This window comes from Acromyrmex echinatior, chromosome 13 (assembly GCF_024713525.1).
Source record: "Acromyrmex echinatior isolate Ae372 chromosome 13, ASM2471352v2, whole genome shotgun sequence".
In the NCBI taxonomy this organism is placed as follows: Eukaryota; Metazoa; Arthropoda; class Insecta; order Hymenoptera; family Formicidae; genus Acromyrmex; species Acromyrmex echinatior.
In genome coordinates, this window is record NC_141864.1 from 9,485,889 (window position 1) to 9,498,478 (window position 12,590).

The following is a 12,590-nucleotide window of genomic DNA, read 5'->3' on the forward strand; positions in this document are numbered from 1 at the left end:
TAAAAAATTATTACATAAAAATTATAATACAAGGAATAAGGAATTAGGAATAAAGAATAATGATTTCAACCTATCAAAAACAGCGTATTCAGGTATATAGCGATATATCGGATTATGTATTCTTTTTAGTTTAAGTTCGAATCTAATTCGAATGGATATTTTAAGCTTTAAGAAATTGATCAATTACAGTTGAATGCGAGAAGAATAATTAATTGTGATTCGTTCATTCCATTATAACTTAAGGCTTAAAAATCTATTATAGATCCGGGCTAAGTTCCAAAAATGTAGTTCAACCACAGAAAACAGATTGACAAAGTTGACAAGTTGACAAAATTCAGACACTGTTCACATTAACATTGTTCAAGGTGTTATAAAAAGTGGAAATTTCCACTTAAAATTTTAAAATTGAACTTGAGAACTCTTCCTCAATCAGAAATGATAATGGAATCGACATCGAATCGATGTCGATTCCATCATCATTTCTGATTGGGTAATAACTTCAATCTTTAAAAATATTTTCATTGAATACATCGTGATATTTATCTTGATATATTTATATTATCTACTTCGTAGATTTAAAAAATCCCACCATCATCCGCATTGTCTTATAATAGTATAATAATATAAAAATATCAAGATAAATATCACGACGATGATCATCTGTATTCAATGAAAATATTTTTAAAGATTAAAGTTAAATATTACTTTTTTTAGGAGGCTGGAATAAGATCATAAATTAACAACATATTATTGATTATTTTACGATTTATTAGTATTTATTGATATGATTAACGCTTACTCTATTAATACAGACAATATAAAATTTGTTTATTATTATTTTAAAATTATACTAATATTATTATAAAGTCTTTTTTATAGAGCTAAATTAGTGTACACTTTTGGAACTTAAAATGAAATAGGTATATGTATATATTTATATAATTTTAAAATACTAATAAGCAAACCTTTATATCGTCTATACTGTATTAATGCGACAAGAATCGTAAATCATATTTTTTTTAGCACTTTTCAAATTTTGCTGCAATATACATATAATAGCAATTAATAATATTTTGCATAATTAATTTATAATTAGATGTATGTTTACGATTTGTATATCTATTGTATATTTTTGTTATTACAAACATAGAGATCCAAAAAAACAAAATTTAATCACACTTGTCCTACTTACATGATTTATTTTATTCTCTCATATACAGGTTTATATTTAAGATATCCACTTATATAAATACTTATATAGATATTTAAAAAAATCAAATTTTAGTAACACTGTTTGTAACACGAAATACAATCGAATGTTTATATTGTTTAATCGTTGGTAATGATCTATATCGCAAATTTTCTTTGTTCTTATTATAACAGTATATACACAAAATAAAAATATATTGCACACTGTATACTATTATATATTCTATTCATTACGTAGTATTTAATTATTAATATACTAAATAACAAAATAAAATTGCAATCTTTAAATAAAATAACATTTAAATTATATTCTTGAAATATTTACCCTTGGAAGCGATATAAACATCTATACAAAATTACATTATTATAAAAAAGTATATGCTAAACAGAGCTTATTATGCCTTCTATGCACCTCGTTTTTTTTATTGCCTACATCTTCTGCACAAGTGAGATTATAGATAAAAAGAGGAATAAGCCTGAAGATTATCCGAAATCAGTTGTACTTCTTTTTAATATTAGACTTATTGTTAAGTTTTCTGAAGCGCAGCTGATTCATACGAGACATTAGCGTATATATTCCAGGCATGAATAAGAAGAGTAAATAAAATCTTATTAGAGACGGGAAGTGAAGAGCAAAATTATAACTGTTTGGCAAAAAAATCGTGAACTTCTGAGTTTCCTCAAAGTACGGAATATCTCGTAGCATTATAATACCCTCGCATACGAAGCCGAGCGGGTACAACGGTATCCATATTGTGTATCTCAGCCACGTTAGGAAGGCTATTTGAATGTTCAACAATTGCATGATGTAATACGGATATCTGATTATTTCTACCGTGCTCCATATCAGAAACAGATAGAAAATGACTGGTTTGGTTTGCATACGAGGCTCAGCGTCGATCATGAAGAACAGTATGAATGCTCTACCTCCTGTTTGTAAGAAAGATACTAGTATGCTGTTCTTCGTATATCCGAATAGAGGATGCATTACCTCCAAAAATTGTAACAGTTGTATAAATTTGAGTGGATTGCCAACTGCATCATATGTTTCTTTCATGGAATCTGCAAAGATCTGTTGCGTTAACAAAACATTTCTAAGAAACAAGATTACTGCTATAAGTTTCAACAAGATTACTGCTATAAGTTTCAACATGAAGAGTTAGGGGAATGAATTCAATAAAATTTCTAGAGCTTATTCCTCATATAAAAGTAATAAGGTATATATAAATACCTGGTCCGTCGCGGGAATATCTTATAGCCATTACAGCAAACACATAAATAAAACCAACAAATTGACAGAGATTATATATGACTAGATATACCTTCGCAAAGTCCTCTGAAAGCACAAGATATGACATATTAATCTTATAATATTACTAATAGTCTAGTTTACATCATGCACTTGATACATACACTAACTTTCTATTAAATTATTTTAGTTTCAGTGATGTGATTCAAAGAATGTTGTACTAAATTGATACAATATACATCAAAATGATTAATTAAATACACATCACATGTACAGGGTTGGCCATATTCGACGGAAAGATGTTTTTTTTTCAATCATGGGAAAAAAACACATTTTTTGCTGTTCATTTTAAAAATCATTTAATAAGGTTCAAGGTCTTTCCGTCGAATATGGCCAACCCTGTATATGTTCACACGTATCGCCGAAATTAAGATAATTCAATAGAAAGTTACTGGTTAGTACTTCTATCAAGTGCACGATGTAAACTAAGCCAGTGACATTAATTTGTTTTTACCTTTTCTATATCCTAATTCTTCTTTGTGCAATTTATCATACATATCAGGATAATCGTTGAGAATATTACGCTTCTCATCTTCATTGTCGTCCATGTCTTCGCTTTTCCATTTATCAAAATCAATCTTAAGCCACGAGGGCTTCTGTGGTTGACTTATCAATCTCGGCCACCAGCCATTACATTTCTTTCTCAAAACAAAGTTCACCTCACGATCAATTACCTTGTAATTACTTTCCTGGGATAAACATTTCATACAAGTTTTCTTTAATATAATTGCATCAAATAGAAATAAAGATAATTTAAACTTGTTGTTAACTTACATTTGGATCGATAGGTGAGTAAAGATTTAAATCAAAGCTATAACTGTTCACTCCTCTGGCTCCATGTCCATAGACTGTAACTTGCAATGTAGTTTCTTTTAGATTGACATTAAGATCCTGCAAAATAAGGTGTATAATTAATTTATATTGATAACGCAATCAAAACTTTACACTTACGAGTATAAAGGTCTTGTATGTCCTTTCAGATGTACATAACGTACCTTTACATCAGTCAAGTCTACCTTCAGTGTAACTTGACTCTCTGTCTGAGCCCAATATACAAATGGAGTGAGCGTGTTGGACATTTTATCATAGCAACCTAATGGCAACAGAAATCACAGTCTGTTATCAGTGACAACTTATCACCTCTTATCACCATTTACCTCTGTAATTTATAAAAATCTACAGCAACATGCGCACTTTTACTTCTATTTCCCACTTCAGTTTTCTACTTCGCACTTTGACTATTGAATCAATTAAACAGAGAAAAAACCTTACTCATCGTATGCTAATCGTTACATCGTCTTGCATTAATCACATGGGATGATGAGGCTATGAATATATAAAGTTAATTGATGGGGTGAAGGCAAATGAGAGATCAAACAGAGACAATCGGAGTCGCTGGAGACCCTGGTGATTAAATTCTTAAGATCAATGTTGTTCCATTAGGAGGTCGATTTTGTATCTTCAAACAAGGTGAAAATTACAAAAATGAGCAAATTTACTAGGTGTTGACCAATAAAATTATCAGTATTCTAGTAAATTCGCTCACTTTTGTAATTTTCACCGTTTCAAGATACAGAATCGATCCCCAGGTCACTGAAAAATCTCCGCGCATGCACGAAAATCCTTCAATGGCGTGGTGAAACCTTCTACTAGTAACCATAAAGGAAATACAGGTCGTACCTGTCCCAGGCATGAGGATCAATTGTGTATTTTGAAATGAGGTGAAAATTACAATAACAAGCAAAATTATTAGCATATTTATAATTTCATCGATCAACATCTAGTGAACTCACTAATTTCTAATAACTTTCTAATTTTCACCTTGTTTAAAGATACATTATCAAAATCTCCTATGGAGCGAACTATACCTAAGGTATTCGCCGGGCACTTTTAAAACATCGTCATTTTTAATTTTTTTTTAAATTTGCTGACATTCTACAGATAAAAATATGAGACGCAAAAAAAATTTGAGATTTGTTTTGTGAAGTTATATTTATGCTTGTAAGTTGTAGAAATTTATAAAAAATATTGCTCATGCGAACATTCAAATTATTATATCGTCGAAATCATTTATAGTCGTACAAAAAAATGTAAGAGATCAAATTCCATTTATTTATGATTTTAATTATCATACATTATCATACTTGATTACATATACTTATTTAGATTTAACTCGGGGTTAGAAGTAATAATCGTAAGATCTTAGAAAATTAAATAATTGTAGTCGACCATTCGATTATTAAACAACATTCCAGAATAACAATGAGAAGAATAATCGACTATAATTAATCAATTGTCTGCGACTCGAGATGTTAATTTCCTACGATCGTTACGAGTTCTATTTTAGACACCATATTAGATTATAGTCAAATAAAATTTCGAATCGTAGATCGATAATTTCCTCTCATCGAATAGAGATATGTATTTTGTATAATTTGCATTAGTAAAAAAAAACCTTCTATTTTCATTCATTTTCAAAAATCTTCTCGATCTTCCGAGAATTTAGGTTTTCAAATCTTCCAAATAAAGGAAAATCTTCCAGTGAAAACAATATTATTTAAGATCGTTTGAAATGCTACGTTCAGCTAATTCTTAAGGTCCATTCACACCAAGATTCTGCTGCTTCCTGCTGAGCCGTATTGCATTTAAAGTGAAAAGTACACGAGATCCATTCACATTGTCGGAGAGATTCTTTGACGTTTGCACTTTTTGCACTCAACATCTTCGCTTTCTCTCTTTTCAACGTCCGAATATATATTTATCTCGTTTTAAGTGCAAAAGTTCTGGAGATTTCAAACAATCCGGATAAACAAACCTATTGTTGGAAAAAAAGGCAGACGAAAAGTGCAAAAAGTTCAGCCTACTTCGGGAAGCGTTTCTAACCTGTTCTAACTTGCAACATGCCACGCGACGCTGTATTGTTTACCGAGGAGGGGATTCTCGACGGACGAGGGATTCGCTCGTGCGAGCGCGTGTAGTTTTACTGGCGATGCAAATTTTCGAAAATGACCAACGCCGAAGTGCTACAGCTGGACGTGTGGAAGGGCGACTGGGGCTTGCCGTCGGTCGACGTGGAATGTTTGCAAGTTCTGGTACGTCGAGTCAATGAATATAGGTTATAGCACGCGCACGCTGATTAATTTCGGCAGCCCCCTTTTTCTCCTATTCATAGAATTCGCCAAGTGCGACACGTGCGAGAAATGTCTAGTATATTTCCATGTAGCGTGGATTCTTCGGCCAACAAGAATCTTTGAAAAACGTCAGAGCATCTGCAGCGATTATCCTAATTGAAAATAAAAGACTCTTGGCGAATTTTATCTTTAAAGAGGAAGCAGATGACAGAGCGATATTCCCTGGAGAATTTTTATTGAATTTTAACAGAATTTTCATTCGAAATTTATTTAATAATATTAATAATATTACAAAAATTTGTAATATTATGGTTGATCAAAGAAATCATTGAAAAGGTACTTGCTGCCTTAGAAATGTATTAGAATAATAATAAAATGTGTGTAGAGATATCAGGATATGTAAAGTATTAGCTGGATATGATACTAATAAAATGAAAACCAAAAAGACATGAAATATATATCTATCTGGTAAAATACATACCTATCTGCTTCATTATATCTAAGTTGATTTGTTGAAAGCTGAGTGTTAAATAGCCTTCCAAATCATAATAATCTGTATATTCTCTATCAGAAATTATAATTATTTTATTATTGAAAACTCAATGTCTATTAATTTATTCATGTCTTAATTTATTTAATAATAATGTATTATAACATCCTGATGATATAACAGGTTGTGATTCATTTCCTAATACAGTATCATGTTATTTGTAGGCATATGCTAAATTCAGTGGGGTACCTTTAAAAATAAATCTAGCAAGCAATCCGTTTAGAACACCAAACGGTCGATTACCTTTGCTTAAGACTGGTCTACATACTTTGGATACAGTTAAAGATATATTGCCCTTTTTTAGAGCGAAACATTATAATTCTGACTATACTTTAAATGATAAGCAATGCGCAGACGTCATGGCTTATGATGCTCTGCTTAAGGAAAAGTTGTATCCAGCCTTCCAATTTATATGGTATGAGGTATAGAAACGCATATTAGAACAAAATGCAACTCATTGCTTATGAAATTTCAATGTTATTAAAATTAATTTATTCATAACAGAAAGACTGAGAAATTTGTAGTTCTATTGAAAATCTAATTAAATCTATTAAAAAATAACTTATTTATTCATCCTTGTTGTTGTTGAAAATTTTTCTGAGAAATTGATCTTCAAAATTTAAAATTATTGTTTATATTTAATGTTTATATTTAAAATATTAGTTCATTAAATTCTACAGAATTTTTCTAGCACTTTAAGTATTATTAAGAAAAGAAATTATTAAGAAAGGCTTTCAAATACTATTTAAGAAAAGCTGATTTTTTAATATGCAAAGCAAAATTCATAATTACAAATGGCTAGTAATTTGTATCTAAATAATAATAATAATAATAATAATAAGATAAATGAATTATGAATTTGTCTCAAATAGTAATATCAAAACATCTTTAAACATGAGATGCATATTATTCTAGTCATTGCATATATGTTTGTCTAGTCCTCTGGTTTTGTACAAATGTTAATAGCTTCACATTAGCAAGTACATTTTAGTATAATTAGAGTAAGATCATAACTTTTGTAATTATAGCACATATAACATAAGATATATCGTTTAAATTATTTTTAGGTGGATAGATAAGAAAAATCTAGATGAATTAATTAGACCGTGGTACTGCAAAGCGCTGCCTTTTCCGTTCAATTTCTATTACCCAGGAAAATTTGAGCGGCAAGCACATGCTTTGATGCAAAATTTATATCCTCTGGAAGATAATATAAATGTTATAGAAAATGAGGTATAACATGCAGAATAATTTAAAATATATTAAATGCATAGGAAGATATTTACATAACGAGAGAAAATGTAATGTTTAAATGCAAAAAAAAACTTATTTTGATTAACTTTAAGCATCTATGTAACAACAGGTGTATTCGGAAGCACAAAAATGTTTAACATTATTATCTATAAGGCTTGGAGATAGAGATTTCTTTTGTGGACAGCAGCCTAGCACAATAGATGCCATTATATACTCATATCTGGCACCATTGCTCAAGGCTCCATTACCAAATCCAGCCTTACAAAATCATCTAAAAGCCTGTACAAATTTAGAGAAATATGTGTCGCGTATATCACAGAGGTATTTTGAAGAAGAATATCAGACTTATGAGAAGCAGAAGGCTGAAAAAAATACTGAGAGATTAAGAAGAGATTCTGAAACTGAATTTCCCAATAAAAGAAGAAATCAGATCCTTGCTGCGCTTGCTGCTACAATAGCAATGGCAGGATATGCATTATCCACTGGTATTGTAGAGGTAAGTTTCGTTTATATAGAGAAAACAAATATGGTAGAATGTATATCGTAGACTCGTGAAGAATTCTCGCAATAGAATTTATGTTGGATATTAATTGGTTTTCCTATCTTTTTATCTTTATTTTGAGAACATTTAGTATGAATTGTCTTTATCACAATAAGTCAATATATATGTATTTATTCATAAATACTGTAACAAATTTTTGCATGAGAAAATTTCTTTTTATATAACAAAATTTTCTATATTTTTGCTTAAATTGGATATATTTTGTACAGCTAAATGTAATTTTTATAATCAATTTAGTAAAATATATCTGTAATATAGAGAAAGCACAAAATCCTTTATCATAAAAAGATATTATTTATATAAATACATTCTTTCTAAAAAAGAAACAGTACAAATGCTGAGGTTGAAGCTACAAGTAGCTTTATTTGTAGGTGCTAGTATATTTGTTAAGAAGCAGAAAATTTATTAAAATTTCTAAGAAGAAAAGAAAACGTGAGTATTAGTTGCACATTGATAATATATTTTTACATGGAAATTAACCAATTAATATCAATTTTTATATAGAATAAATACATTTTTTCTTCTTACCGCATACACCTTAAAAAATTGCGATAAGTTGATATTTACAATTAAAGTGGCTAAATAGTGGCTTATTTTTATTTAGTCTCTAAAGTGGAAAAATTACATTCCTGTAAATAACATGGGAGGGGAAGAATTTAAATATTCTAACATTAGATGTAGAATTATATTTATAAAATATTCTAAAATTTAATGTAGACTTTTTATTAATAAGAACCTTAAATGTTTTATATGCATATTAATACTTGTGATGTATCAAAAAGTGATAGAAGTAAATAATTTAAGAATTATTCCTTAATAAAATGTTTAGAAATTAATAGAAATAATTTTTTAAGACAATAAATAATCAAGAAAGTATAAAACTTAACAAAAAATGGAAATAATTAATAAAATTTTTCATTTAGCTTTAAATTTATTTTTAGATTTTTAATTTGGAATATTCTATTATAAAAATGGTAGTGTAGAATATTCAAATCACAAAATTCAACAGCCAATATATATATATATTTTTTTTTGCTCATTGCATATTAAAAAAAAATAATACATATTTATTAAAGGTACCAGCAAAGGATGACGAAATCTTAGATGTACCAATGGAATATATGCTGAATGACGAGGATGATGAATAGCAGTTAGCAAAAAGAAAATTATGTTTTTACGATAAAGATAGGGAATGTAAAATTATTAAATCCACAAGAATAATATCCCATTTCATGCAATATTTCGCAGTGAAAGTTTACGTTCGAAAGTCTTGGTGTGGAATAGTCTTATATTCGTGATACAGAAAAAAAGAAAGGGAGATATTATAATGTATAAATAGCAAAATATATAACAAAGTAAATAAATATTTTGGAATATGACATATACCAACATTATTAATTTTTTCCGATTTTATATCGCATTAAGATACCACTCGTGGCATGGTGCACTTCTTCCGCGAAACTTTTAAAATTGTGTATAGTGGTACCACCTAGAATAATTTTTATACCCGGATTTTGTTTATTTAAATTATAAACAGCCAAACTTTCTTCATAAGTTGTACCTCCAATCATGAATATTATTGTGTCTTGAGGTCTATAAAAATGGGACAATATGTTGTATATAATTTATATCTAATATGCATGTGTATATAGTTTGTTATTTAATTTATAAGTAATTTACCTTCGTGACATTATCATGTTACCGAGATATGGAAATGCCTGTGTACTTAATCTTCCTTTGATTAAGTCCTCTAATGTTTCATTTATTAAAGGACAATGTTGCGTGTATATATTATCTACTCCACTTAATCCTTTGAATAACTTTTTGGTTATTTTAGCAACTGCTTCTCTATCAAATAAATTATTCTGTCTTGTGTTAACACCACTATATTCTAGTATATTATATACAAGCTGGAAATATATTAGATTTATATATGTATTATGTATGTATACATATTTTTCTCAAAAACACATCAGTTATATATAAATACCTTAATATATTTGTCTAAAACATTTCTCTTCTTAAGTAATTCTACTAAACCGTTTATATCATTGCTCGCATGTTTTTCATAATGCAGCGCATAAAGCATGACGAGTCGAACAGTATCCACATCTCGTACCTTTTGATTACCGATAAGTGCTTTTATCTTCTGCAGCTGTAAACAGAACGATAAAAAAAATATATATATATATACACACATCTCAAAGAGATACATATAAAATTTTTTTAATCGGTTTTTGAAGATATTACCTGCGAGGAATGATCGGTTTGGCAACTCAGTTCTTGTTCCAATTCTGATACTTCTAACAAATTGTGCTTTTCTACTAGAGATGAAAGCTCTCCAACTACCGTAACATGTTTCGATACGGTTCCAGAAAGTTTCTTGAAAAGCGGATACGTCTCTACGAAGTGCTTCATATCAGCTATGCTTTCAACCTTTTGATGCTTCTTTGCTTTCTTTTGAAATTCATCCATTAATTCTTTTATCGTTTGTCCTATTTCTCCAAAGTTTAGATACAAGTTCTGCTTAAGAATATATTCTTTTAACAATCTTTCATAAAAAATAAAATTTCGAAAATTATTTTAAAAATCAAAATTATACATAAAATATCATTCAAAAGTATAACTTTTATTTAATTTATGTCTACTTCTACTAGTATTTCAAACATAAATGCACATATAAAATTAAATGAAATATGTTCTTACATTAGCATAAAAGTCATCATGTTCTGCACTTAGAACAACTTCTTTCAATTCTTTCGAAATGCCTTTTACGTGAGATAAGTTGACTCGATTATTATTAATCGTTAATAATTCGTGTACCATTGCTTGATATGTCCACTGATTCAGTAATGGTGTGACAGGATCGTCTCTCCTATCAATTATCAGAAGGAGAGGATTAGATTCCTGTCTGAATTCAAAAGAATTCGATTCTTTACTGAGCACTTCTCTTATCTTCTCTGCTAATCTCTTTGCCATATCTGAACTATGTTGATATCTAATATATGGGCATTTTTTTAGTGATAACAAAACAGAAGTAATTCCTTGGACAGTTCTGTGTAAATGTACTGGATCCCAAGTCAATCCTTTAATTGTTAACACAAATGGACAATATGAAAAATAGTCTTTGTTAAATAGTTTTTCTTATCTATATAGAAATGAGTTTATGAAAAAATATTACCTTCGGAGCAGGCATTTATTCCAAGCGAAAATAAATGAGGATTAATTGCTAGATAATCCGCATAGAATTCATGCACCTCCCTGACTACCTCTCGCTCGTCGCTTTCTGCCAGAAGCTTTATATCAGCTTTCGCAATAATGTTACTGAAATCTAATTAAGTTTATTAGCTATCATTACTTTTTATTCTCAGCTTAGCTTTTCCATGTCTTATTAAGAATATAATTTTTATAGGGACACCATGTTACTTACAAATATAATATACTCCATATTTAGGGTATCTGAGCTCTTTACAAAGCAAATCAATATTTTCCTTTGTCGGTCTTACAAATACTATACATGTCAAATGTTTCAATGTGTCATTATGTGCAGCTGTGTCTATCCGTTCAAACAGGTATACTTCTTTCATCAATATTTCAGACTGACTGTACAGCAGGCTGACTATACTTGTCTAAAATTTAAAAAAATGACAGAGGAATGATGATCTTTGAAACCTGTCAATTATTGCTGCTTTTTTATAGCTTAATTATATTGTTTGTGCTTAAAGTGAAATAGACATGTAATTAAAGAGGAAAAGAAAAGACAGAAGAGAAGTTCTGACAAAAAACAAATAAACGTAATTCACAGTATTTATCGTGCCTACCGTTTGTTTATCCATTAACAGAACTTTCATACCAGGACCGCTGTCTTCTGTCATCCTCGTTATATAAAACTTCAAAGCGGTGACGACGTTCATCTTGACAATTAGATTAACACTTCAAATGTGGTTAAAGTATTACGCGCGCGTATACTACGCTAAATTCATATTTTGTTTAAATTAAACGCGATTAGTTACAGAGATACATATGTATAGTCGTACATATACACTCCACATAAAATCTACTGAAGTACCATAACACATACTAACAAATTTTGACAACACATACATAAAATTTAGATATAAAACGTCGTTCGCAATAGCATAGCTGGTCCTCCGATTCTTCGTTGATTGGTCCGTTTCGAACATGGCGAGATTTGTCACGTGATGTCCTTCTGATTGGACTCCGATTGATCAAGTTGCTGTTAATATAATCAGTGCGATTAAGTATCAAGTAATACCTGTACTATTCCGTCTATTTTTTTAGCTGAATTGAATCATTCATCTTTTTTTTTTCAAAGTGAAAAGAAAAGTAGAAGAAATAAACCTTCAAGAAGAACTTTTAGCTGAAAAGTACAAACTTTTTATCCAGACAGAAAAATCGTAAGATAAAAAAATGACATCAATTTTAGTTTAAACATTATTTTAAAAGTCATTAATGAATTAAGATGATGTCATTCATTTGATAAAAAAATAGCATCAGTATAAATACTTCCTTTTTCTTTTTTTTCCAAAAAATTAAGAAAAAAGGAGGAAAAAT

The 12,590-nt window shown here is 29.4% G+C and overlaps 3 protein-coding genes across 7 annotated transcripts; 1 reads left to right on the top strand and 2 right to left on the bottom strand.

Annotated features, from left to right (window-relative positions):
- Positions 1-747: 747 nt before the first annotated feature.
- Hacd2 (3-hydroxyacyl-CoA dehydratase 2) lies at positions 748-4,212 on the bottom strand. Of its 4 annotated transcripts, none has more exons than XM_011059939.2 (7): positions 4,065-4,212; positions 3,791-3,977; positions 3,514-3,611; positions 3,293-3,409; positions 2,973-3,207; positions 2,441-2,545; positions 748-2,271 (listed from the first exon to the last, which is right to left on the bottom strand). In XM_011059939.2, exons 2-7 carry the CDS (start codon positions 3,792-3,794, stop codon positions 1,703-1,705), a joined length of 1,128 nt encoding a protein of 375 aa, XP_011058241.1. In that variant the 5' UTR covers positions 3,795-3,977; positions 4,065-4,212; the 3' UTR covers positions 748-1,702. The 4 variants fall into 4 exon arrangements, with proteins under 4 accessions (XP_011058241.1, XP_011058242.1, XP_087268378.1 ...); XM_011059940.2 differs by having other exon boundaries at positions 3,676-3,977; XM_087412252.1 differs by having other exon boundaries at positions 3,791-3,922; positions 4,065-4,160.
- Positions 4,213-5,173: 961 nt separating this feature from the next.
- On the top strand, positions 5,174-9,394 carry LOC105148292 (metaxin-1). 2 transcript variants are annotated; one of them, XM_011059937.2, is made up of 6 exons: positions 5,174-5,610; positions 6,364-6,614; positions 7,267-7,432; positions 7,563-7,949; positions 8,387-8,447; positions 9,092-9,394. In XM_011059937.2, exons 1-6 carry the CDS (start codon positions 5,524-5,526, stop codon positions 9,106-9,108), a joined length of 969 nt encoding a protein of 322 aa, XP_011058239.1. In that variant the 5' UTR covers positions 5,174-5,523; the 3' UTR covers positions 9,109-9,394. The 2 variants fall into 2 exon arrangements, with proteins under 2 accessions (XP_011058239.1, XP_011058240.1); XM_011059938.2 differs by lacking the exon at positions 8,387-8,447 and having other exon boundaries at positions 5,180-5,610.
- Positions 9,286-12,168, bottom strand: Vps45 (vacuolar protein sorting 45). Its single transcript, XM_011059935.2, has 8 exons — positions 11,837-12,168; positions 11,446-11,644; positions 11,197-11,346; positions 10,722-11,101; positions 10,266-10,538; positions 10,006-10,170; positions 9,696-9,925; positions 9,286-9,608 (listed from the first exon to the last, which is right to left on the bottom strand). Exons 1-8 carry the CDS (start codon positions 11,927-11,929, stop codon positions 9,410-9,412), a joined length of 1,689 nt encoding a protein of 562 aa, XP_011058237.1. The 5' UTR covers positions 11,930-12,168; the 3' UTR covers positions 9,286-9,409.
- Positions 12,169-12,590: the final 422 nt, after the last annotated feature.